Below are 27,167 nucleotides of genomic sequence, written 5' to 3' on the forward strand. Positions count from 1 at the left end.
GATTGTCAGCTTAGTCCCAATCTCCCCAGGACATCTCCTGAGGGGTCCCGGACAGCGAGAGGGTGCAGGCTGTGCCGAGGGAACCGCCCCACCCCCACCCCATTGCACGATTTTCGTGCACTGGGCCTCTAGTTATATACTATTTTATTATAGCTAAGCCATTTCACAATTTTGTTACTAAATAGAGGGCAACTGAATCTTGAAAAGATTTCTTTGATTATTTTCAGATCAGACTATGGATGATGCATTTTAGGTTTTGTTGTGTTTTGGGGGTTTTTTGTTTGGTTTTCTTAAATTAGGGGTACAGTCCTGCCCCTCCTTTTCCACTGACTCAGTCCTAGATGTCATCACATAGGCTTGCACTATTCAAACAGCCTCTCACCGGTCATCCTGATGTTACCTCTTAACCAAGTCATTGTACACAGTGCTGCTTTCCATTAGCCGTTAGGAAAAGCCTCTTTCAGCACTTTACTTCCTTTGCTAAAAAGTCTTAAAAGCCTCTTCATTGCTTGGATGATAGAAAGCCCTAAATGGGTGGTGGCTATTTCAAATTATTACTTCAGTCCCCTATTCATTTCTTTCTTCTCTGAAGTCACCTAACCTTTATTATCTTCACATAGTTTATCCTTGATTGGGCACAATATTGTTCTCACTTTCATCTTGTGTGAAAAGTATGAGCTTCCTAAATTGAAGGATATCAGTCATATTTTAAAAAAATAGAATTCAATTATTGCAATGAATTGTAGTATTATATTCAATGCATATTACCAAGGTTTTTGTTTTCTAAAATTTTTTCATACTTGCCACAAACACTCAAATGTATTATTGGAACATTATTTTTAACATTATGTACCCACTGAATGCACAATGTAAAGTTGCAAAAGGCAGCTCACATGTTTGCACCACATTTCTTTTTTGCTATATTTTAGTTATGTCTGCATTTAAAACCAGATTGTTTTTTTCCAGATCTGTAACAATTATGTCAGAGAATTGAGGTATACCTCTGTGATAAAAGAAAACAAAATTAACTTTTAAAAAATATATATTTTTATTGATTGCAGAGAGGAAGGAAAAGGGAGAGATAGAAACATCATGATGAGAGAGAATCATTGGTCGGCTGCCTCCTGCACGCCCCCTACTGGATTGAGCCTGCAACCCGGGCATGTGCCCTTGACCGGAATCGAACCCAGGACCCTTTAGTCTGCAGGCTGATGCTCTATCCACTGAGCCAGATGAGCTAGGGCAACAAAATTTTCTTAAATGGCTAGATAGTTGAGATCATTTTCTTATAATATACTACAGGTTTTGGTGCACGGATTTGTGCACCAGTGGGGTCACTTAATTGTGCCCTCTTGCAATCTGGGACCCCTCAGGGAATGTCGGAGAGCTGGTTTAGGCCCAATCCCTGCAGGCCAGTCTGAAGGATCCCACCAGTGCATGAATTCATGCACCAGGCCTCTAGTATGCATATAAGATCATTGGTTTATCTCTTCCCCCCTCCAACCTCCATCTGAGATTCATCAGTCTGTTCCATGCTTCCATGCCTGTGCATTAAGTGTCTGCCCTCTGGTGGTCATTGCGTGTCATAGCTACCGGCCAGTCAGCTGGTTGGCCAGTCATTTAGGTTTTAGGTTTTTATATATATAGATAAGGCATTACTCTGTACTTTTAGGTTTTTATAAGTTTTCACTCACAAAGTTTAAAATAAAAACTACCAGCTTAACACATTGCAGACCACTAGTTTTATTGCCAGCTTTACCCAATGACCAGATAAGTTTGTATTGAATGAGTACAAAAAACGTTTTACATAAATGTTAAAGGCTCATCTTAAAAGTAAATACCCATGCATTTTTTAAAAATAAATCTTTATTGTTCAGATTATTACAGTTGTTCCTCTTTTTCCCCCCATAGCTGCCCTCCACTCGGTTCCCACCCCACCCCCTACCCTTACCCCCCACACACACACTGTCCTAGTCCATAGGTGTACGATTTTTGTCCAGTCTCTTCCCGCACCCCCTATACCCCCTTCCCCCCGAGAATTGTCAGTCCACTCCCTTTCTATGCCCCTGATTCGATTCTGTTCACCAGTTTATTCTGTTCGTCAGATTTTTTTATTCACTTGATTTTTAGATTCACCTGTTGATAGATATGTATTTGTTGTCACTTTGTTGTTCATAATTTTTATCTTTACCTTTTTCTTCTTCCTCCTCTTCTTAAAGAATACCCTTCAGCATTTCATATAATACTGGTTTGGCGGTGATGAACTCCTTTAGCTTTTTCTTATCTGTGAAGCTCTTTATCTGACCTTCAATTCTAAATGATAGCTTTGCTGGGTAGAGTAATCTTGGTTGTAGGTTCTTGCTATTCATCACTTTGAATATTTCTTGCCACTCCCTTCTGGCCTGCATGGTTTCTGTTGAGAAATCAGCTGACGGTCATATGGGTACTCCCTTGTAGGTAACTAACTGTTTTTCTCTTGCTGCTTTTAAGATTCTCTCTTTGTCTTTTGCCCTTTGCATTTTAATTATGATGTGTCTTGGTGTGGTCCTCTTTGGATTCCTTTTGTTTGGGGTTCTCTGCGCTTCCTGGACTTATAAGTCTATTTCTTTCACCAGGTAGGGGAAGTTTTCTGTCATTATTTCTTCAAATAGGTTTTCAGTATCTTGCTCTCTCTCTTCTTCTGGCACCCCTATAATTCGGATGTTGGTATGCTTGAAGTTGTCCTAGAGGCTCCTTACACTATCCTCATATTTTTGTATTCTTTTTTCCTTTTGCTTTTCCGGTTGCGTGTTTTTTGCTTCTTCATATTTCAAATCTTTGACTTGATGCTTGGGATCCTCTAGTACAGTGGTTGGCAAACTGAGGCTCGTGAGCCACATGCAGCTCTTTGGCCCCTTAAGTGTGGCTCTTCCACAAAATACCACATGCGGGCGTGCACGTACAGTGCGATTGAAACTTTGTGGCCCATGCACAGAAGTAAGTATTTTGTGGAAGAGCCACACTCAAGGGGCCAAAGAGCCGCATGTGGCTCGCGAGCCACAGTTTGCCCACCACTGCTCTAGTATGCTGTTGGATCTCTGTATATTACTCTTTATTTCAGTCAGTGTATGCTTAATTCCTAATTGGTCCTTTTTCATATCCTTGAGGGTCTCACTTAATTTCTCAGAGGTTTCTAGAAGATTCTTGAGTAACCTTATAACCGTGGTTTTGAATTCTATATCCAGTAGTTTGCTTCCCTCCATTTCTTTCATTTGTGACTGGTTTCTTTGTCTCCACTTTTTGGCTGCTTCCCTGTGTTGATAGAGTGGCTTTCTATGCTAGGTGTCCTATAGGGCCCAGTGGCTCAACCTCCCTAATTACCTGAGGCGGACACTCTTGGTGCACCCCTTTGTGGGCTGTGCGCACAGTCTTGTTATAATTAAGCCTTGATTGCTGTTGGTATCACTGGGAGGAATTGACATCCAGGTCAATTGGCTGTGAGGACCAGCTGTGTCTACAATGGAGAACTTCTGTGCTGGAGACACCCTTATGGGGCAGGACTTGTTTCAGTGGGGCTTTGGCGCTCACTGAGTCTGCCCCCTGAGTGTGTCTCTTATGGATGTGAAGAGTTGTAATCTGGATGTTCTCACTCTGACCACTGGGTACACTGGCTCTTGGATCTCCAAGGAGGTGCAGTCAGCCACTGCCTGAGGCCACCCAGCCGGAGTTACAGAAAGATCTGCAGATTCCTCCTCTTTGTTTGGGGTTTGGAGGTGCCCAGATGAGGTGCAGCTGTGATGTAATGCAGGCTGCTGACAAGCCTTAGGCCTTCTTTTGGAAGTTCTAGGGTTTTTTGACCCAGCTATAGTCTGACAGGTTTTTAGGCGGAGAAAGGCCAGGCCATTCGTATGCAAAAGCCTCTGCGCACAGCATGGGTGGGGTTGTAAATTGGGTGGGGTGGGGTCTCAGGGAATCACCAGGGTGGAGCAAACCACAATGGCTGCCAGTCTGCTCTGCCTCTGAGTGATCCCGGGGTCTGTGTCCTGCGGCCCCGTGCAGGAACAGTGAACGCTGCAAGCACCTCTGTGAGAAACCCACCCTCACGTTCTGGCCCAATGCCAGACAGTGCAGTTTCTCTCTGTATGAGTCTGGGTCCCCAAATTGTCACCTGGAACTGGAGTTCAGAGCAGTCGGGAGCTTGTATCTCCTGTCTGATTGAAAAAGACAACAGCATACCCAGCTGCCAGCCCCTTTCACGTGCACCTGCTTCCAGACCTCCACACTTCCACACCTCTGCACCTCCTACCAGACTCAATGTGCTTTTCTCTTTTCTTCTAGTTAAAGAATTTCCACTCAGCCAGACTTACCGTGGTTCTGGAAGATATTCGTTTTGTCTTTTAGTTGTAGTTTTAATGTGGTTGTGCACAGTGGCAAGTTCAGGTGTTTACCTATGCTGCCATCTTGGTTCTTTCCCCATTGCATTTTGAAGTTATTTATTACATGTTCTTATAAGCTAATATCTTTTTAAAGTATGATACTTTGTAAAACACTGTGTAATATGAAAACATGATAATTCTCGTGATCCGTCCACAATGTGTTAAAATAACAAGGGGAGGAGGTTATTTTTATTCTCTTTATCATATATTTATTTATTTATTAACTTACTCTGTGCTTGGCACAATTCCTTAATTATTCCCACACAAACTTAAGAAATAGGGAATTGCCTGACCGGCATGTCTCACTTGTTGAGCGTCGACCTATGAACCAGAAGGTCACGGTTTGAATTACTCATCAGGGCATGTGCCCAGATTTCAGCTCAATCCCCAGTGTGGGGCATGCAGAAGGCAGCCAATCAGTGGTTCTCTCTCATCATTGATGTTTCTATCTGTCTCTCCCTCTCCCTTCTCTGAAATTAATAAAAATACATATTTTTTTAAAAAGCAATAGGGAATGTCCCAGATTTCTGAAGAAACTGGGTACAAGATCATAAAGCTCATAAATAATACTTCAGTTAGTAGACTGGCTGATTCCAGAGCTCTTCTGCACTCTGTGTCATGATGAGGTTTCCATCATCATTGGCATGCTCCTGTAGAGGTAGTTTAGGAAAATGAAACTTAATTATAAAAGTGGGTGAAATATTAAAATTAATTAGCAATAAGTTAAGACATAGTGCTAATAACTCTTGCTGTATTTACTATTTTGAAAATTTTTTAACATATAGAGAAGATAAAATAATAAAACAACTAAAACAATATATATCCTTGATCTAGATTCACCAGTAGTTAACATTTTTCTACATTTGCTTTCCCTTCCCTTCCACAATTTTGACACCTAAGAAATTTGACATTAATTTAATGAAGTCTAATTTTTATTCCTCATTTCCCAAGTTATTCCAAAAAACGTCTTTTATAGCTGAATTTTAAATTTTTCTTCTCCAATCCAGTATTTAGTCAAGGTTTATTTTTTGTATTTAATTGTTATATCTTGTCAGTCTCTTTTAATGTTTTTGTTTTGTTTTTGTTTTATTTTTTATTGCCTCTGAAAACTTTTTTGAGGCTTCTAGGCCAGTCGTTTTTAGAGCATTGCACAGTCTGGGTTTGATTGTTTCCTCATTGCTAGATTTACTCGACTTTATGTTAAGCATTCTGGGCAATAATACCACATTGATGATGTATGTTTCTGATTGCACTGTATCCAGAGGAATCTACAGCAAGCTTTAAATTTCTCATCTATTAATTTGTTATTCGTAGTAACAAAGACTTAATTGTTTGAATTCTTTCTTCATTTTCAAATAGACAACGACTGAACGACCTTTCATTCAGAAGCTTTTTCGTCCTGTGGCTACAGATGGACAATTGCATACTTTAGGAGATCTCCTCAAAGAAGTCTGTCCTTCTGCGATTGCTCCTGAAGGTAATATAATTAGCCATAGTAAAATATTTCTTTCCTTTCTCTTTGTTACTGAGGTAAACGTAAGCATTCTGCAGTTATAACTTTTACTAGTTACCTCAGGAAGAATTCTTTTTTCTAAAATATGTTTTTATTGATTTTTTTAGAGACAGGGAGAGAGATAGATAGAAACAATAACATACATCATCAATTGGCTGCCTCCTGCACTCCCGCGCCCTCTACCGTCACCCGCCCTACCCCGCAGGGGATCGAGTCCATAACCCTGGCATGTGCCGTGACCAGGAATTGAACCAGTGATCTCCTGGTTCCTGGGTGGAAGCTCAACCACTGACCCATGTAAGCTGGGCCAGAAGAAATTTTCATTATTTTCTAGGGAAAAGTCTTTTGAAACAGAAGCACTTATATTTAATTTATTTTATAAATTACTGACACTAATAAAATAAGGAATTGACTCTCTTTGGCCAAATAAAATACATTGTTCTTAAATTATCCCTTTACCACATCTTTGGTTTCCTGGGCCTCTCATTTGTAAATTCAGTTCTGGTAAATACTATTTTTAATCTTCCACTGTGTTTCTTCATTCTAAAGGAATAAGAGGTAGTAAAATAAAATGTTTGTTTTTCTTAATCAAATATGCCCGCCTTTTCTAGCATTCCTGTGTGTATCTAGCACTTCTGAATTGCACAAAGGCTTAATGAGGGCAGGGGACGAGGGGCATCTAAAATACCAACAGAGATTGATTTAAACAAAAAATTATTGACCAATACTCAGAATTATTGAAATTGAACAGGTTTTATTGGTTTAAGAGTTTATAAATATATTATTAGGTCTTGCTGTCATTTGTCATGAGTGTACTAGTATTCTACTAGACCATATAGTTAAGGCTTTTGATGATGCCTTGCACTCCTTCATATTTCTAATGCTGGGTTAAGTGTTTACTCAAAATTTCAATTACTGAATTCTTTCTTTGTGTCATTACCTGAAATGTTATTTATGATCATTAAATCATAGCATAATTATGATCATTAAATCATAGCATACTGTCTTCCAATCTTAATCTATTTTCATTACTGTGTAATTTTAGTTTTCAGTAAGAGTTTCAATTAAATAATTTCTTGGCAGTTTAATGATTTTTACTTTTAGTAAATTTATTGAGTTGTTCATTCATCACTGCAATCTAGTTTTAGAACATTCCTATCACCTCAGTAGTTTCGTTTTGCTTGTTTGCAGCTAATCTGGGCTCACTGTCAATTGTAGGAAACTACTGGTCTGCTTCTTGTCTCTGTAATTTGCCTCTTCTGGATATTTCACATATACGGGATCACACAAAATTGTGATTGCTTTATTTCAGTTAGCATAATGTTTTCGGTTTCATCCCATTTGTAGTGTGATTCAGTAGTTTCTTTTTTTTTAATTCCTTTGTAGTAGTCCATCGGGTATATATACTATATTTTATTTATTCATTCACCAATTGGTGGGCATTTAGATTGTTTCAACCTTTTTACTTTTTAAATACATATACATATATATTGATTGATTGATTTCAGAGAGGAAGGGGAGAGGAATAGAATCATTCATTGGCTACCTCCTGCACACACCCCACTGGGGACTGAGCCCACAACCCAGGCATGTGCCCTTACCGGGAATCAAACTGTGACCTCCTGGTTCATAAGTTGACTCTAAACCACTGAGCCACACTGGCCAGGCTCCACCTTTTCACTTTTTCCCCCCTTTTATTCTCTTTTTGTTTTCTACCACTTTTTCACCTTTATGAATAATGCTGCTATGAACGTTTGCATACAGATCACTGTGTGGACATATGTTTTCATTTTTCTTGGATAGATTGATTCCTAAGAGTGGAATGGTTGGGTAGTAGGGTACATTTATGTTAAACTTTTTAAGAAACTGCTAAACTTTTCCAAACTGGCTACACCATTTTACAGTCATTCCAGCAATGTTTGGGAGTTCTAGTTTCTTTATATTCTCATTAGCATATAGTTGAGTGTGTTTTCATGTACTAGACATTTGTAATGAGATATCTCTTCACACCTTTTCCTCAAATTTTTATAGATTATTTGTCTTCTTATTACTGAATTTTGAGAGTTATTTATATATTCTGGATATAAGTCCTTATCAGATATGATTTGTAATTTTTTCCTACTCTGGGTCTGGTTTTTAAATTTTCTTTAAAAGAGTAAAATATTTAAATTTGATAAGTCCTATTATCAAAGCTTTTATGTGTTGTATTCTGTTAATGATTTAAAAATCATTTTCTGATAGAAAATATATTTATGTAGTTCTAAAATCAAAATGTACTTAAAGGAATTTAGAGTAAAGTTTCTTTTCAACTTTTATTCACGAAGCCCTAATCCAGTTCCCCTCTACAGAGACAACCAATATTGCTGTTTTCCTGTACTTACAGAGATAGACTTTTTTTTATTTTTGAAGTCAAGTTACAGAAATTTTGATTGGGGTATTCTCTGTAACTGTTAGTGATTTAGGAATACTCACTGTTCCAGTTTATTTTCTCCGTGCTGTAAGGATTTAAACACACACACACACACACACACACACACACACACACACACAAACAACCCCTATTTCCTGTCTGTTTTGCTACTTTCTTGAAGATTTGAGAATATAGACTAGTTTTTCCATTTGAAGTATGATTAAGAGATTAATCATTTTTATTGCTAACAGAGATGGGATGTGAGCGTCATACCTCACTGCAAGCATTGGCTTTCATTTATTAATTTCTCTGTTCTGTATATTTTTTTTCTTTCTCTTGAGTACTTCGTAGTATTTTAAAGAACATTGAAAAAAAATGCCTTCATTAATTAAGAGTAATTAAAATGTAAGTTATAGCCCTGATCGGTTTGGCTCAGTGGATAGGGCACCGGCCTGCGGACTGAAGGGTCCCGGGTTCGATTCCGGTCAAGGGCATGTACCTTGGTTGCGGGCACGTCCCCAGTGGCGTGTGTGCAGGAGGCAGCTGATAGATTTTTCTCTCTCATTGATGTTTCTAACTCTCTATCCCTCTTCCTTCCTCTCTGTAAAAAATCAATAAAATAAAAAAATAAAAATAAATAAATTGTAAGTTATAGCTTAATATTCAAATGACTACCTTATTTTTTCTTTTCTCATATTTTTGACAGTCTACTCTCAAAACATTGTCATTTAAAATAATACATCTTTATAAGATCCTTGACTATTGAATGAGAACATCACAATGAAACTAAAACTTTGGAAGAAAATTGTTCTGCTGTAATGATCTACCCCCCAGCCAGCAGCATACTTGTCAACAAATACACAGAATGATGCAGGAAAACTTACTAAAGAGCAGGAAGAAATTGGTTGGGTGTTAATTTTGTGTTTGACATCTTTAAAGAACCTTAGAGTTATTTGTTCATTTTCTTATTTTAGATGATTTGTTATTAGTTTCTTACTACTTACTTGCAGAACTAGGTTTAGAACTCAGGCCATCTCCATCTCCTGGTTCATTGTTTTTTTTCCACTTTACTATGCTACCATTTATTTTCATTATCACTTTTTAAACTTTTTAACTTTTTTGTTTAGTTTAAAATAACATTTTGAAATGTTTGCTTTTTCCTGTCTCTTTATTCTGTTTTGTATTTAGTACCCAATCTCGCCTATGTGCTGTTCTCTCTTATAATATTTCCTGGTATGATCTTAAGAACCTGAACTTCTACTATATTGATTTTGTTCATTTTGTTATTTTAGAGTTCCTGTATGATTCTGACCACTCTTGTGGAATTTTTTAAAATGGTGTCTGTGACACTCAGGCATTTAAATGAAAAGCGGTCACATGCTTTGAGCTGACAAAATGCACCTTTGTGCTGTTTTGCCATCCTACATCCAGCACAGTACATGCAAGGTTAGCACAGCCCTGTACAAGAATGGTACACAAATTTGGGAGGCCTTTTATTCTTTTAAAGATTTTTTATTCTCTTCTAAATTTTTAGCATGTCCTACAAGTACATCTGTTCCTAAAGAATACACAGTGTGACTTCCCATGCATTTTTTTGAAGGGGAGTGGTGAGGTAGCCATTCATAACTTTAATCCACAAACCTGCCTTTTAGGTGATTTCAGTTGCAATAGGTGGATATCTTTGTGTAACAGTCTTCACACCCAGATTGTTACATGCTTATATTGGTGGGAAACACACATGCACAAGCCAGCACACACACACACACATGCCATACAGACATAATTGAAATGCTATAAATAGCACCTATACTTTTGAGGTACATTTGTTTCATACCAGGAGGAGGCCACATTCTAATACAAGTATTTTTGGAAAAAACTTTTATTTACCTCTTTCTTTTGTCACCTCATATTGGAAAATAACTGTCATTTCTGGATCTGTGGGGAATATTCAAAACAGGTCACTGTTTCAGTCAAGAATTGTTTACTGTCTGGTTCAGTACGCCTGTGGCATTGTTAAACGTGAAGCATTTTGAAACATCTGCACCCAACTTAGGTTGAAAGCGAAAGACTTTAAGATTGGGTGTGTTTGGATAAGAACTGGCTATCATCAGATGACAGAGAAAGTACTTCATAAAACTTATGTGGCAGCATTGTCTACTACTCCTTTAAGAAATTATTCATGCATGAAGGAATTTTGCCTTTATTTCATCACATGAAGTTAGAATATACTAATTATGAGGACGTGTTTTAGGTCATTGTTCTTGTGGAGTAACTAATGATGCTTTGTGTGTTTCTTTTTGTTGTTTTATAAGTGACTAGAGGAGTTAGCCAAGTTAGAGGTAACAGGAAGTAATCAAAGGTGAGCTCAGGTAAATTTTTTCTGTGGTGTTAGCTTTAGTTAAAATGACTCAGAGCTAAGCTTCTGTATGAGACCTGAAGTGAATTTTTTTCTTTGTTCATTAACATTAAAAAAATCACACAACATATCAACAAAAAACAGCAAAAGTTAAAGCCCATAGCTTGTATTCTTTTACTTGGGAGAATACTGAACACCTGTAAGCTTTGCCCAGTCATATTTCATTTCCCAGTTTTCTAATTGTAACGTATAAAAACCTAGTAGGTTAGGCTTAAGAGAATAAAAATGTCTGTCCATGCTTTGAATAATTCTCCGTAACAGATGGGCTGTTTCAATCCAGAATTCATAGGGATATTTTACAAATGGATTGTATGTGTAAGGAAAAGCTTACATTCCATGGCAAATTAATAAGGATTCCCTGCATAATTCTTACCGACAATTATAATCCTGTAGCCACTTGCCTTTTTTCATTTTCATTTCTGCCCTGCTGCCTGGGAACTTATTTACCTTGAGGCCCTTCCCAACCATTTTAATTTTTGGTTTCCAATCGAAGTTGTAAATTTCATTATTCATCATTAAATTTCTTTGCATTTTACTGTCTTCTGGCACTGGCGATATTAAGATGTGTAAGATATAGTCCCAACTTTTAAGAAACTTTGGTCCAGTTGGAGTGGACAGAAAGGTATACAGATGTGGTGTATACAGTACTAGAGATATGCAAAGAATAGTAGAAAGCACCTAGAATTGCTGTTTTATCCATTCTGGAGAAGTAGTGAGACTGAGCTAAGTCTTAAAAAGGTGCACAGAAATTAGACAGATGAAAAAGAGGAACCAGATCAACAAACCAAATGACCACTGTAGAGGTGGAGTCCTTCACCAGCTACCCAGGAGCTGGTTAAGGAGTAATATTTGGTCTAAATAGTCTCTATTTGTTGAGGACTAGCCATAGTTTTCTACTTATCTCCTGTAAATATGAAGAAAATTTTCAGTGAGGTTAGAAATGTGGGGAAATTACTGAGGAACTAAGTGACTTAAGTTCGACCTATTTTTTTGCCTAATTAGTACATTGGAAGATCATTTTAACAACTTTAAGCAAAGGGAGTCATAATATCCCATTTAGGCATACTAATTTGTTATTTATGTTGCTTTATTTTTAAAAAAATATATTTTTATTGATTTCAGAGAGGAAGGGAGAGGGAGAAAGAAATAGAAACGTCAGTGAAAGAGAGAATAATTGATCGCCTGCTTCCTGCACACCCCATACTAGAGACTGAGTCTACAACCCGGGCATGTGCCCTGACCAGGAATCAAACTGTGACCTCCTGATTCATAGGTTGACACCCAACCACTGAGCCATGCTGCCAAGGCAATATTATATTGCTTTATTTTTTTATAGGCTTTATGAGAAACCACAGAATAGTTTTTACAAAAAGTAAGAAAAGATAATGTATTCATATTTTTCCCTCCTTTGCTCTATATAATATGGTTAGATTTTGTTTATAAAGTGAGTTAGCTGTTGAGGGTTATAATAATTTTTTGTCAGACATAAAGCAATTAGAGCAAAGAAATATCTAAATCTCATGTTATTCATCTAAGGCAGATCCTTCTAGTTGAAGTTTGAACCAGCAATAGACAGTACATAATGGCACTGTCCCCCAAAGACATGGCATTTCCATTTAAAAACTCGTAACACAGAAACACAGAGCCTACAACCCTCATCAGAATTAGGGTTTAGGAGTAAAAGTAATAATGGTTTACAATTTCAATAATTCTTTTTTCACTCATTTTAGAATTTGTTTTCATTCTAATATCTTTTTGTATCTTCACAGTTTTTTATTTGGAAGATCATTTCAGTAATGGGTTTTGTTTTTTCTTTAATGTATCCAGGTTTCTTATTCTATAAAGTGAGGATGTTTCCTACTACCTACCTCATAGTATGTGTTTAAATGAATTAAGTTTGTTTAAATGAGATTTTATAATCATATCATTGCAAGGTTTTACAGTGAACACTTTCTGTTATTGTTGTTTTCTTATGAGTTGGTTAGTATTTTTTTTCTCAAATAAATGTTTTTTGTTGTGGTGGTGGTGGGTTTTTTTTAATAAACCTACTGTGCAGAGACAAATACTTATTGATGTTTGTCCTATGCACAGAGATGTAAATGTATGACGAACTCTGTATGGCAAGACTTCCGTGCCCTGATAGTTACTTTTTTTAGAAATTAATTTCTGGACATGATTAGAAATGCTGGAGATGGGCTTTGTTAAGGAAGAAATAAGCTATGGCATCTCCATAGTTACTATGGCCAGTTCTATTATCATTTACTTGCCAAAATGTATTAAAAGTAAAATCTTAAGGCTAGAGGTCTGAAAATGTTGTCTGATAGTGAAAGTTTTTTATTGAAGACTAAGCCACGGAACACACATTGATTTGAAGTTTCTGGCTTTTCACCCTTTTGTAATTTTGCTGAGATATTGAGCCCAACATGTGGGACTGGGTCACTGGGCTCTAATGGGAGCTTCACCCTTTCAGTTTCATATTAACACATTCTGCTCTTCGTTGTTTTTTCTTCCTCATTGAATGTGTCTTTTATATTTTAAAAAAGATACAGTGTTATACACAGTGGGAATTCAAAAAGGTTTTCATATGTAGCCCTCAGGAGCAAAAATCAATATTCAAGTTTGACAAAAGCAAAATTTGTTAGGCTTAGTTTTAACTTGATAATTATATTTTCTCTTTTTGAGTTTATCATTATGCCACCAAATTGTAAACTAAAGTGAGTCCAATTCTTTGCCTTGACTGTTTTATTTTCCCTCCATCTCTGTGCTTTGAACACATGGGTAATATGGACTAATGTTGGTGGTGACCTAGAATCTGTTAGTGAGTTAATCCATTGACATATGTCTTCTAAAATCAAGGAAGTAATAAACTGATTATTTTTGTTATTCTCCGTTAATGAAGATGAGGTTACTGGACCTGTCAGAAGATGCCTCTGATTTCCCTCAATTATTGTTCTTTACCTAAATCTCAAGAAGTTAAATGAATTAACATGGCTTTTTAGAAGTGGAAACAGACACTTGCACAATTAATATTTCACCTTTAGCACTAGAAAACAAAATTCCCGTAACAAGATAATAACACATGCAGGTGATTAAAAGCTAGTCATCTCTTCATTAAAATAAGTCCTGTGCAATCTCAGTCTGGCCATGTATAAAACTGTGTAATTATCACCTATATTTTAAATGAAACAATTCTGAACTATTCTATTATTCATACTTGACAAATATTCATGGGCTTTATTATACCCAACTGGAATTACTGGTTGTTTTATGAAACCAGATCAAAGCATTTGAACCTGTATTTTCAAAATTGTAGGAGGGGTAGGGGAGTAAATGAAAAAGTTTTAATTTCTAACTTTTACCACATTTTTATTTTATTGTTAGGAGGCTTTTAGTTTATTTAAATGGTCTTACTTAATTTAATACAGTATCCTATTTATAATTATAGCTAATTATATGGGATTTTTTTTAGATTAAATTTTGGGTTATATCCTCATTATGAAATACAAAGGTTATAAGCAAAAATCAATGAAAATTACATGGCCATGTTTTGAAAATCTTGTATAAAATGTTAATAGTCAAGGCTCTGGGAATATAAGCAGAAATAATTTTTTAAAATATATAAAGTTTATGTATTGAAAGAAATATGTAGTATATATTAACTGTGATAATACATGTTCATTAAGACCTATATGGCTAAGTGAGTATAGATCCGGAAGAAGTTAATGTAAGTATTTTTAAATGAGTTTGTATTTCTCTGATAAATAGCACTCTCCTTCTGTTTGTGATCATAGGATAAAAGCTCTGTAAGCTTGTATATGTTCATTTTTACTGCTACATCATGTAGTGTGCTCTTAAGATTGAGATCTCATTCCCCAGGAAGCATTTCTGTCTAAGATTAATTGCCCTTTTAAAATCAGCGTTTGATGTATTCCTTTGGCTATATCCTGACTTGGTTTAACCCTCTTTGACCTGACCTCACTGACTATTACCGCGAGGCTGAGTCAAAATCCTTCAACATGATGTATGCACTTCAGATTTCAGCCTGTGGTTTTTCATGTCGATGGATTCAATTAGTTGGCATTTTACTAATGAACATATCAGAGGTTGCAGAATCTGTCAGACAGAACAAAATTGTTCAGACCAGTGGTAATCAAAAGGCTCATCTCTTTGTTTAAAACTTTTTCAGAAATATTCAGTATTATTTAGAAGTTCTACCTTCAGCATCACACATTTCAAAAGAGCAAACCAAGTCATTTTCTGGTGAATTATAAAATGTAAATGTGAAGCCACAAAGCTAAAAACATAGTTACAGTGTGTAGTGTTAGATTTCTATTATTCCATATTCACAAGTGTGAACTAAAAAAGAAAGTTCTTTATTTAAACTGAAATTTTCTGATTAAAATCATTTTCCCATGAAGATATACCAGCCATTTCTTTAGCTTCCTTTAAATTCAGAGATTTCACATATTTAGTATACTTATTAATGGTAAGAATGAAACTTATGCCTCTCTCTAGAATCTCAAGTGACCTATTTTTAAAGACATTTAGGTCATATTCCTTGTTGAAAATTGGCTAAAAAATAAGGGTTAAAATGTAGATTAGGATGGGGAAGGCTATGAACCATTGCTAATAGAAATCTCCAAAAGACAGATTCATCACATACTGTGAGTTCTCAAATAATAGTTTTTAAATGTATAACAAAAATTTTGGAAGTTGTACCCCCCCCCCCAACCTTCCAAGAATGTTTTCATCTTTTAAGAAAATAAGAACCTTACCTAAGACGTATTAAGCAACATAATCATAGTACAATAGGGCTCATTTGACTTGTCATGGCGTGCTCTACCGAATATACATGTTGGGAGCACCACTGGCTTAATCCAGAGGGTTTACAACACTTGAGGAATTTTTTAAAATGTCATTCATTCTGTTATTTTCATAATGATTGAGTCTTTAGATTTTTGATGCTGTCACTTTTTGTCTTAACACATTCATAAAATTCATGTGCCATACTGCATAATAATATGCAGAGTATATATTAATATGAGGCCAAATTATAGCCTTTTGAATGTTAGCAGTAAAACAATTATTCTCATAACTTTGTGTTCAGGAAGAGAATTACAGGGAGTGTTTACTTGATACTAAACCATGACCTTTCAAAAACTGATCTTCTGTCTTCACTATTAGTAATATATTTGACACTTATTTTTTTAGGGAGTGAGAGGAAGGAAGGAATGGGGAAGAAAGTCACTCAGTTTTTGAATACCTACTATTTCCAAACCCTGTGCTGAGTTCTTTACTTGGCTTCCCATTTAAACCTCCATGCAACCTTGAAGATTAGAATTCTTTATCCACACTCTAAGATGAGGAAACAGACTCAGAAGGTTAAGTGATTTGCCTACTAATTTGAAACTAGTGTGCTGATAGCCCTGGCCTGGGGGCACAGTTGGTTGGAGCGTCATCCCATGCCCCAAAGGGTTGCAGGTTTGATTCCTGGTCAGGGCACATACTAAGTTGTAGGTTTGATCCCAGATCAGGGCACATGCAGTGGACAACTGATTTGATGTTTCTCTCTCACATCGATGTTTCTCTCCCTTTCCCTATCCCTTCCTCTTTCTCTAAAAATCAATTTTAAAAAAAAGACATATCCTCAGGTGAGGATTAAAAAGAATAAAAATGCTTTAAAGTAGATGCTAGTTCAGAATTGAATTTGTTTTTATCAGGCTGTTGGTGATAATACAAAATTATGATACATTTCAATCTTATTTCATAATACTTGGACTTAAAAGTGAGATACATATAACAAATGAAATTTTATTCTGATTGTCTCTTTATTGATATATGATCTCTTTAAGTGAACTGAATTCCATCTCTACCTAAAGAAAATACAAAACTTTGACATTTGTTTCTGTCCTTTTCCTTAAGTCACAAACCCAAAGGATTTATGGATGACTGTTTTTATATTTACAAGATTAATTAAAATAATTAGCTTAAAAATTGCTATGTGGACACCTGGCCGAGTGGCTCAGTTGGTTGGAACATCATCCCATACTCCAAAAAGTTGTGGGTTTGATTCCCTGTCAGTGCACATACCTCAGCTTCAGGTTCAATCCTGGGTCAGGTGCATATGGGAGGCAATTGATCCATGTTTCTCTTTCTCTTCCTCTTTCTCTGAAAATCAATAAAAACATATCCTCGGGTGAGAATTTTTTTTAATTGCTATTGACATTTTATAAAATAATGACATGTACTCTTCAAAGTGGTTAAGATTACAAAATGCTAAAAACTGTCCAGAGTTTAGAGAAGTGAAAATTAAGTGCAATGTGTGGTTCCTAGACTAGATCCTAGACTGGAATGAAAGTAATGGTGAATGTTGATAAAATTTGAAATTATTACATAATACTAGAGGCCCAGTGCATGAAATTCATGCACTGGTTGGGGGGGGGGCGGTGTCCTCAGCCCGGCCTGCGCCCTCTTGCAGTCCAGGACTCCTCAGAGGACATTCCTCTTGCAGTCCAGGACCCCTTGCTCCTTATTGCTCGCTGCTCCTTACCGCTTGGCTCACTGCTCCTTAGCGCTGCTGCGGAGGCGGGAGAAGGCTCCCACCATCGCCACTGTGCTTGCCAGCCATGAGCTCAGCTTCTGGCTAAGCTCCTGTGGGAGCACACTGACCATCAGGCAGCAGCTCCTGTGTTGAGCGTCTGCCTCCTGGTGGTCAGTGCGCATCATAGTGACCGGTTGTTCTGGTTGTTCTGCTATAATGGTCGCTTAGGCTTTTATTATATAGATTATATTGTGGAGGTTACAAGAAGTACTTTTTCCTCTCACCTAAGTTCTTCTAGTTGGGCTAATAATTCAAACAACGTACAGCAGATTAATAGGAGAAAGTCAAAATTTAATGCGTGCATACGGGAAATTCACATAAGCATGAAAATTCCAAAGACAGCGAGGCAGGTTTGGGTATATATCTCATTTAGGACAAAAGAGAAAAGGGGGAACAGTGGTCTTAGATTTTAAAAGTGAAAATGGGCAATTTACAGGTAGCAAGAAAGTGCCGAATACATTCCTGCTAGGCAACTCAGTAATAGTACACAGAGTGGGGGGGGGGGGGGGGGGTGTCTCTGGAGTCTTCCTATTTGTCAGACTTAAATCCAATTAGGCCAAGGCGGCATGCTGAGATTTCCTTCCCGGAGCAGGTCTTCCATCTGAATCTCTTAGGCTGTAAAGGGGAATGTCAGGTGTTCTTTCTGAGTCTTGTTTGTTTGTTTCTTTCCTTCTTTCTTTAATTGGTTTTTAAAGAGAGAGTGAGGGAGAGGGAGAGGGAAAGGGAGAGAAACAGGGAAAGAAACAGTGTGAGAGCAGAGCATCCATGCTTCCTGCATGCCCCTTACCAGGGATTGAGCCTGCAACCGGGCATTTGCCCTGACGGGGAATCAAACCTGTGACCCTTTGGTGCATGGTCTGATGACCAACTAACTGAGCCACACCAGCCAAGGCCTGAGTCTTGTTTCCTAATAACCAGCTTAAAATCAATATCCCAAAAAGCAATATTAGGATAGGAAAACTTTGGTCCCTTCAATATCAATGTTAAAATATTTTTATTTTGATAACAGAAGGTACACATTAAAATACTTAGGGGTAATGGGTTCAGGGCTTCTAATTTACTCTCAAATGATTAAGAAAATAATTACATATACACAGAATGATAAAGCAAATGGACAAAATGTAAAAAATTGATGATGAATTTGGGTGAAGAGCAATTTCTTATACTATTCTTGCAACTTTTCCATATGTTTGAAATTATATTGAAATCAAAGTTACCCCCCGAAAAGTGCGCTGAGAGAATTTTATATAGAACTAGTTCACTTAATTACCACCTCAGTGTTTGCCTCCTTTAAAGCATCAGACTAACTTTCAGAAAGAATCTGAGTGGGTGAAGTGTGGACTAACCTTTTTCTCCTGAGTCATTTGCTTTGAAGTGACATATTTCTTATCCCCAAGTATTAAATTCTAGATTCGCATTTTGAAACACAAAGGCATATTTACCAAAAACATGATTTACTTTAGCAATATCATCAAGTGTTTCCTTTCTACTGCTAGGAAAAAAAGAAACCTCTGCTAATTTTTCACCATTCCATTTTGTTCTTTCTGATATTAGCAGAATGTATTGTGGGAGTTGGGAGCGAGCATCCCCAAAATGTGCCACTCTGGCATGCAGTTTATTTCACACTGAAATCATTAAAGGCCAACAAACTTGGGAAGTTTTTTACTTCCCCTTTTGCTTAGATTCCTGCTTTAGGAAGGGAGCCTTGACTTAATCACCTTAAGAATGTGCACCCTGCTAGCACTGGTCAGGAAGACCACCAAGTTAGGCTAGATACCCTTGTGTCCCATTGTTTCCCAGTTGCCTAGCAGGAATTTGCTACCACATGCTTCCTCAGCTACCTGTAAATCACCCATTCTGAAATCTAGTACCCCATCTCCCCTTTTCTCTTTTACCCCAAAGTGTCATATATACCCAGTGTTGCCTCACTCACTATCTTCGGAGTTTTCATGCTTATATGAATTCCCCATATTAAAATTTTCATTTTCTCCTATTAATCTGCTGTATGTTGTTTGTATTACAACTAAAGGGCTAAGGAGACCTTTCCCTCTGTCCCAACAGTACAGTCATGCTTTGCTGTTATTTATGGTAGCATGAGTTTAGGTGATAGCATATATACTTACGTCTTGGCTTATCTGGAAACATTTTGACTTTTTGTTGTTGTAATAACCAACAGTGTGTATAGGTAGGGCTCTTCTATATAGTCCTGCTAGCCATCAAAAGCTAGTCTCAAAAAATTTATTGTGACAGTGTATTTTACCAGCAGCAAAGTTATCCAAGCCCTGAAAACCTTTATTGACTAGTTATTAAGGTGCCAGGCACTGTGGGGGGCATACAGTGATGAATAAGAGAGAATCTGTAACTACTATTACCAAAATAATATATTTAACATTTTAAACTGTTGTGTTGAAGGATATAACTAGATCCACTTCCTTGGTTGTCTAAATTTAGTCAGTGACACTTTTTTAAGTTGCAGATTAAAAGTGGCCTAAAATTAAAGCATAGAATCAGTGCTGCCTATTCAGGGTTGTGATAATGTGATTTATTGGGTTTGTTATACAGTGTTTGAATCGTGTTTATGTTCTCCAGCTTCTGTTGTACAGCTTAAACTCCGAGTATCCTTTTGGGTAGCAGGGCTAGTCTTTTGCCTTTCAGACACACACTATGTTTGCTCCCGCATTTAACTACTTTAGGCAGAGTATTTTGGATACTGAGTTGTAATTTGTTTCTTCTACTCGGTTTCAGAATATCCAAAAGTGACTCTGGTTTAAGGAAAAACTTTACAGATAAGGAACTTTTACTCTTATACCAATGCTCTTTCATTTTTTGACTCAGTGCTAAGTAGGAGGAAGATTCTGAGAATATTAAAATATTTCAAAGAAATATATAATAAGAATATAAAGAGAACTACACCGGAAATGTTTTCAAATATTCTAAGAAAGATTTAATACAGTAAAGTTTGGCAATCTAGAATTTACGAAGTATGAATCATTCCAGATGGCGGAGGGTGTATCCATTTGAATACCAACATTTTCAATCTTCTCAAAGGACTAATAACCTGCTTTCTATAGTATTCTGTATATAGCTTAATCTTTTAAACTATGACAGTGATTTGGGAGTTTGTTTGGAATTTTTATTTGGCTGTTTGGGGAATTGATAGTGTGCTAAGTTTGTATTTTTGGCATTCTTTTATCAATTCTCTGTAGTGTTTTTGTACCCTCTCTTATTGTCAATCTGTTGACTGTCACCTCCCAGGACTTGTGCTGCCTCTAACAGGAAGTTTAAATATTTCTTTAAAAGGGTCTCTTGTTTCAGGTGCCAGCCAAGCCATTTCCACCATACATCATTAGCCTGTTTTGCCTAGACATTAGAGCACTAGAGATGCAAAAGTCATTTTGAACAGAGCAAAATGGGGGGAAAGTAGGGTATTTCCCTCTCATGTGGTTCCATTAATTCCCTGTTTCCTTGTTGTCTTCTGTCTCCAGGAAACTGAGAGGTTTAGATATTTTATTTTGAAGTGACAAATCAAGAATTGTACTAAAAGAGTGACACGGTTTCTTTCTTTTCCTTTTTTCCCCCCCAAAAGAGGAGTTTGGTTTTGCTTTCTTTGTTTTCCTAGGTGCTTCTGTTTACTTTAAAGAGTGTCAGAACATCATCCCAAAATCATAAAAGAAGTAAAACTAACCTTAAATTTAATTTGTAATAAAATTTGAATTTAAAAGAAAAGTGTGAATGACAGTACCCTTTTAATTAGCGAATGGGTGTTAACAAAAGTCAATCAGGTTTCATGACTAAAACAGAAGTTCCTGAGTCAGACTCTCAGTTCCTTCTCATTAAAACTTTAACTCTTATTCTAATAATGTCTCTAAAACTTTCTGATATGTATTTGAACAACTTTATTGAAAATTAACCTACAGCTCCCATCTGTTTTATTAAACATCTTCCTAAACACAAATCTTATTCTTGATGATTTCTACTCACATATCTATTTTATTTGTTTTAAATATGTATGACCTACTTCATGTACCCGCCATTTTTAATAGTCGTATAGTACAGTTTTTAATGTAAAGCTAAAATAAATTCTGGTCAGTGGGTACAGTGGGCTGTTTTCTCCACTATAGTTTCACTAACGTCAATCTTAGGTAAGCACAGTAATTAAGAAAGAATGAATACTTTCACATATAGCAACCGAATTTTTATCAGAATTCATTGTAACCCTCAGGTTTCTGTTTTGGGTGATATATATTGCAACATCTGAACTTTCTCCATGTCCACATTTCCTGCTTAGAAGACAGACCAGGTTTAATCTGTTGAAGCTGTAAAAATCCATCTAATTCACTAAGGACTCTTAAAAGACAGATAATTTTTTTCTTCAACTGTTTTAAGTCATGTTGATTATTATTGGATTTCTTTCTTGGAATAGATGGGGAAAGAAAGAATCAAGTGATGATTCATGGAATTGAGCCAATGTTGGAAACACCTCTACAGTGGCTGAGTGAACATCTGAGCTATCCGGATAATTTTCTCCATATTAGTATCATCCCACAACCCACAGATTGAAGGATCAGCTATGACAGGATTTACCAGAGCATGTTACCCTTCTGCTTCAGTCAGGTTTGGTGGAGGCAACCTGACCAGAAACCCTGCTGCAAGCCAAACAGGAAAAAGATTCCATGTCTGATAAGGGCACTGGGGCTGGTCTTGCTTTGCATCACCACTGCTTTCCTCCACTGCCGTCATTAAACCTCAGCTGCGACAGGAAAGACTTTACAGGATCACTGCAAGTCTTCTGTTTTCTTGTAAAATATAATGAAGCCGAAACCTTTGGCCTAAGAAGAAAATGGAAATATGTGCCACTCAATTTGTATTTCTGATTAACAAATAAACAGGGGTATTTCCTAAGGTGACCATGGTTGAACTTTAGCTCAAGGGAGTGGAAACATTGGTTTAATTTTCAAGAGAATTAGACTTAAGAAAGTAAAAGAGAAATTCTGTTATCAATAACTTGCAGCAGTTTTTTGTAAAAGATCAAATTACAGTAAACCCATCTTTCCTTAATGAAAATTTCCTGTTTACAGTCCCGTCTATTGGTATGCAAACAATCTTGTAACTTTGATAATGAACAGTGAGAGATTTTTAAATAAAGCTTCGAAATATGTTTTGTCATTTAATAACATACAATTTTGTCACTTTTCCAGTACTTTCTGACTCACATACTAGGTCACTGTTTTCACTCTTACACGTTATCATTCAGACTGGCCATCACAGGCATGGAATGAATGTAGGGCATAGGATAAGCTGTCTCAGGAGCTGTCATAGGTGTTCTAGCCGCTGATTTTTAAATCTGTGTCCTTCAGGCGCTAAAGATATAAATAATGTTATCATTTATCTCTGCTGCTTTACCATTATAAACCTGTCAGATCCTAGTATACTAAGCATCTGTATAGGATAATTTTGCATTTTTGGGAAAACCATTCCTTTCTAAGTTAATGTTTTTCATTGGCTTCATGTCTAATATTTCACTGTGATCTCTGGTAGCCAGTCTTTGAAGTCTAAAGATTACTGATCTTCTGACTGCAGTACCTTTTCCTTAACGTTACCAAAAATATCCAGAGGTTATGGATTCTTATTCGATATAAGGGAAGTTTTGCTGCACTTGATTACCACGCTGCTGAAATTCTGCCAGCTGGAAGTATTTGTGCATTACACTTTGTCTCTTGTAAGCTGTCCATATTGAATGTCGGCTCATTTGGTTATGCTGAAAGACCTAGTATCACACAATAATGGTTTTAGATTGCACAATAAAAATGAATGTTTTCTTATAAAAGCTACATATATTGAAGTGAGATCTCACTGGTGCTCACTGCTTCTTTTTCCCTTCTGTGATTTTCACTGATTAATAGCAGACTTATTCACAAAATGAGATAAACTTAGTCAAAGATCAAATATTCTGCAATAGAAGAGATAAGGCTCAAATAGAAAAACGGGGTACCAATGTGATCAGAAGAATCAAAGCAAGTAGCGAATAACTAGCTAACGTCCATAAAATGAAAAGTGCCATTTTACTACAGGCGGAAAAAATAGCAATATTTGAGTTACTTAAGGATAAAAAAAACCCACTGACTTGTATTTTTTTGAAAGAGGTTGATCTGAATATGATTGTTCACATTAAAAGTGTTTATTCGTCTGTTCAGTTTGGGGATTTTCCCCCTTGATGTTTTGACAGACTAAAGTGAGCATCAATGGGCAAAAGGATCAAAATGCCAGGGAGTGCTGAGCTGTGAAGAAGCAAGTGCGGTAAGACATACTTTTCCACAGACAAGACCCGGGCAAGTCTCTGCTGTGGGCTCATGTGAGCTACTAATGCTCTTGACTTCCAGATTGGGAAGCAAATTTTATCAAGCCATCGCCCATTTTCACTTACTCGTTCTAATGAGTTACACCAGCATCATAACTGTATTACTCTAGTCCTAGGTAAGTCAAGCCTCCAGTACCAAGAGAGAATAGAAACACAAGTTAGTGCTGGCTTAAATATCTATTTTTGTTTCTTTTTCTTTGGATATTTAAATCTTATGGTTTATTAAAAAATTAAACAAAATTTCTGTCTTTATTTCTAGAAGTTAGAGATGAAATTTATATAAAGCAAGTTACCTATTAGGGAACTCATTGAAATTTCATTAGTCTTATACCAGTCATAAAAGTTCCTCTAAGAAATAAAAGCTATGAGGGATAAAGGAGGATGTAGGAAAGAAAATTAGAGAAGGCCACAAATCTATATGCTTGTTTAACTCATCCTTGGTAGTGAACCCCTAAGAAAATGAAAATGTGTTTTAAAATAATTGCCATTGTTGCCCTGACTGTTTTGGCTCAGTGGATAGAACATCGGCCTGCAGACCAAAGGGTCCCAGGTTTCATTCCTGTCAAGGGCACATGCCTGCGGTTGTGGGCTTGACCCCCAGTAGGGGGTATGCAGGAGGCAGCCAATCAATGATTCTCTCATCGTTGATGTTTCTACCTCTTTCTTCCTCTCCCTTCCTTTCTGAAATCAATAAAAATATATTTTAAAAAAATACTGCCATTGTTAACCAGGAAAGAAATAAGTTTAGCCTAAAGTAAATAATTGTCTTTCATAATGTTTTGCATTTGGATGATCTTAGTTCTAGCCAGGCTAGAGTTGAATTAAGCACCTTAAATATCTAGAGACCTAAAGTAGCCTGATCGTAATTGAATAAAATTGACCTACCAGTCTTTACAGCATGGACATAGTCCAGCCAGTCTGAAGTGAACCTATGAATCAACTAGTCCTGTTAGGTTTATTCCTCCTCCTCTCGCCCCCATCCCTTTCACTGGAAACTAGATAGAAATTGAGAAGACATACAAGATTTGATATTGAGTGACAGTAACTTATAATGGTTATTTTTCTGGAGTATGTTTATGTTTTTATAGGTTATATGAGGTAATCTTTTCTTTACATGTTCAGAAAAATTTAAAGGATTATGTGGGTCATGCTAAATGATGAGTCTCACTTATTTATCATACTATTGATATTTAGGTCTGAGGTAAGTTGGTTTTCTGTTAGATGTGCCAACATAGAATCTTGGGGTATGGCAGAGAAAAAAGTAACATTTATAGTGTGGGGGTTTAAAAAAAGAATGCTTTCCCCTCTGTTGGTGGTGGCAGAAATGGTACCAGGTGTTAGACTGGTGGAGGCAAACCAGACATCAGTTCTGCAACTTCAGTACTTGAGTTCTGGCTAAGAAACAAATCAGAGTCAAGACTCAAACCATAAGAGAAAGTTTATTTAGAAAGTCACACAGGTAAAAGAAATGATGTGTAGACGACACGGGCTTAGGAAACAAGTTACAGAGGCAAAGAAGGGGTCTTTGGAGCTTGGGAGAGAAAGGTAGGGTACCTGGAGGGAAGAGGAGGGGGACTGGAAAGGCATGGGCATGCTCCTGAGAGGGAGAGCCCATGGGTTCTCCATCCTAAGGGCCTTTAAGGGTGGGGATTTTAGGGGAAGTCCCAGGGGAGAATCTCAATGGAATATTCATCAGCTTTCCAGGTGTATCCTTTCAGAGTCATGGTCTCCACTGATTGGTCAAGGCCAGGGCAGGGTTCATTAGTCAGTGCAGCTGGTCCTGATGTCAGCCATGGCATCATCACTTGTTGCTTTTCTGGGCCTGGAGCTGGAACACAACCGAGACCTAGATGTTATCCCTAGGGGTTAATGCTTAAGGGAGTGTGTGCAAGGACCCACATGGGAGTCAACATGAAGCCATTCTTTGGCCCCTTGTTCCTCCTCCAAGGGGGTCTACTCCATGACTAGCAACATGCCAGGGGAGGGTCTGAATCACATGACTGACAATATAAAAGATCAGAGGTCTAAACTGCATGACCTGTGGTATACTAGGGAAGGCGAGGTTACCCTGGGGGGTGAGGTCCTTGTTCCCAGTTTTGCCCATTGCTAGGCACCCAGGGCTTTCTGCCCTGGTGACCTTCTGTACCTGGTCCATCATCCTTGCTCTGCTCATGTCTGCCTGCCTACTACACTCCTACCTAAATTTTTCTATCTGGGCGCATCAAATTAACAGATTAACAGGAGAAAATAAAAATTTTAATACATGTGCATAGGGAATTTACATAAGCATGAAAATTCCAAAAAGTGAGGTATATATGTCATGGACAAAGAAAAGAGGGTGGGGTAGGGGTCTGAGATCTTAAAGGAAGAAGGTAAATTTATAGATAGTTGAGGAAGGGCATTATGTTTGGCAGGCAAATTTTGCTTTGCAGCCTAGAAACAAGGAGACATAGTAGGGCATCTGGTAGACACAGCCTTGCTTGGACCCTTCCTACCTCATGCTTGAGGTGATTATGCAAAGGTTCCCTTCCTGAAGCAGGTTTTTCTGTCTGAATCTCTTAGGCAGGGAAGGGGTGAAGGTCAAAGGTTATTTCTGAGGCTTGTTTCTTAGTAACCAGCTTAAAATCAATATCCCAAAAGACAGTTTTAGAGTGGCATAACTTTGGTCTGCTTCAATCGTCAATCCCATTCATAGTTACTAGGATGGAATCAGTCAAAATATTTAAGTATTTTTAGTTCTATCATCCTCTTACGTGTTGTCTAAATGTAATTATCTCCTGGTCTGAAAATATTAAAAATTACCTATAGGGCTGTTGGGAAGAAGAGAAGAGAGAAATACCTCTTTTTGGATGATTTGAGATAGACACTTTGTAATTATAAATATAACTATTTGACAAAAGAATCCTTTAAATTCTCTCAAACAGGAGTTACAAATTTGATTCTTCACATTTGTTAACCAATGTCATACTCTAGTAGGCATAACAGGATGGGGCAAAGTTGGTTTACAGTTGTGAGTACACGGAAGAGTTTATTCTTGTATTATTATTAATTATTGTATTATTTTCTATACAAACAACTATACACCTACTTTTTATAGTACCCCTACATTGATAAAGGACTCAATTTTTAGGTCATTTAGGACCTTCATCAAATATTTAGGTCATTAAATACTTAACAATTTTTGTTAATTGATAATGTGCTGGAATGACCAGCGTGAAGTAAAGACAAATCTGAAGGTTTAGAATGTCCAGCATGCTTTCACATATCAGTTGATTTCTTCTGAAAGTGATGAATTTGGCTTTCCCTCTAGCTTACCCCCACCTCCAATCCCCTCATCACAAGGATAAATAAAACACAACCAGGCTTTTTCCTCTTTGTTTTCGCCGGTTCTTTGTGGTGTGTCTAGCACATAGTTCGTGCTTTGCAAATGTTCATAAAAGGAAGAAAAAATAAA

At 37.1% G+C, this 27,167-nt stretch overlaps 1 protein-coding gene across 3 annotated transcripts in view; it reads left to right on the forward strand.

Moving 5' to 3' along the window:
- Positions 1-22,533, forward strand: part of ATG5 (autophagy related 5) — a 116,978-nt gene extending 94,445 nt beyond the window's left edge. For 2 of the 3 annotated variants that reach the window (XM_036316882.1, XM_036316884.1), the window contains 2 exons: positions 5,775-5,892; positions 21,779-22,533. In XM_036316882.1, the coding sequence (XP_036172775.1) occupies positions 5,775-5,892; positions 21,779-21,915 (255 nt within the window). In that variant the 3' untranslated portion in view covers positions 21,916-22,533. Of the gene's footprint in view, positions 1-5,774; positions 5,893-9,044; positions 9,233-21,778 lie in introns of those variants that run through there. The other variant, XM_036316883.1, reaches the window with a different exon arrangement.
- Positions 22,534-27,167: the final 4,634 nt, after the last annotated feature.

The sequence above is a fragment of the Myotis myotis genome, unplaced genomic scaffold, assembly GCF_014108235.1.
Source record: "Myotis myotis isolate mMyoMyo1 unplaced genomic scaffold, mMyoMyo1.p scaffold_m19_p_7, whole genome shotgun sequence".
NCBI classification, from domain to species: Eukaryota; Metazoa; Chordata; class Mammalia; order Chiroptera; family Vespertilionidae; genus Myotis; species Myotis myotis.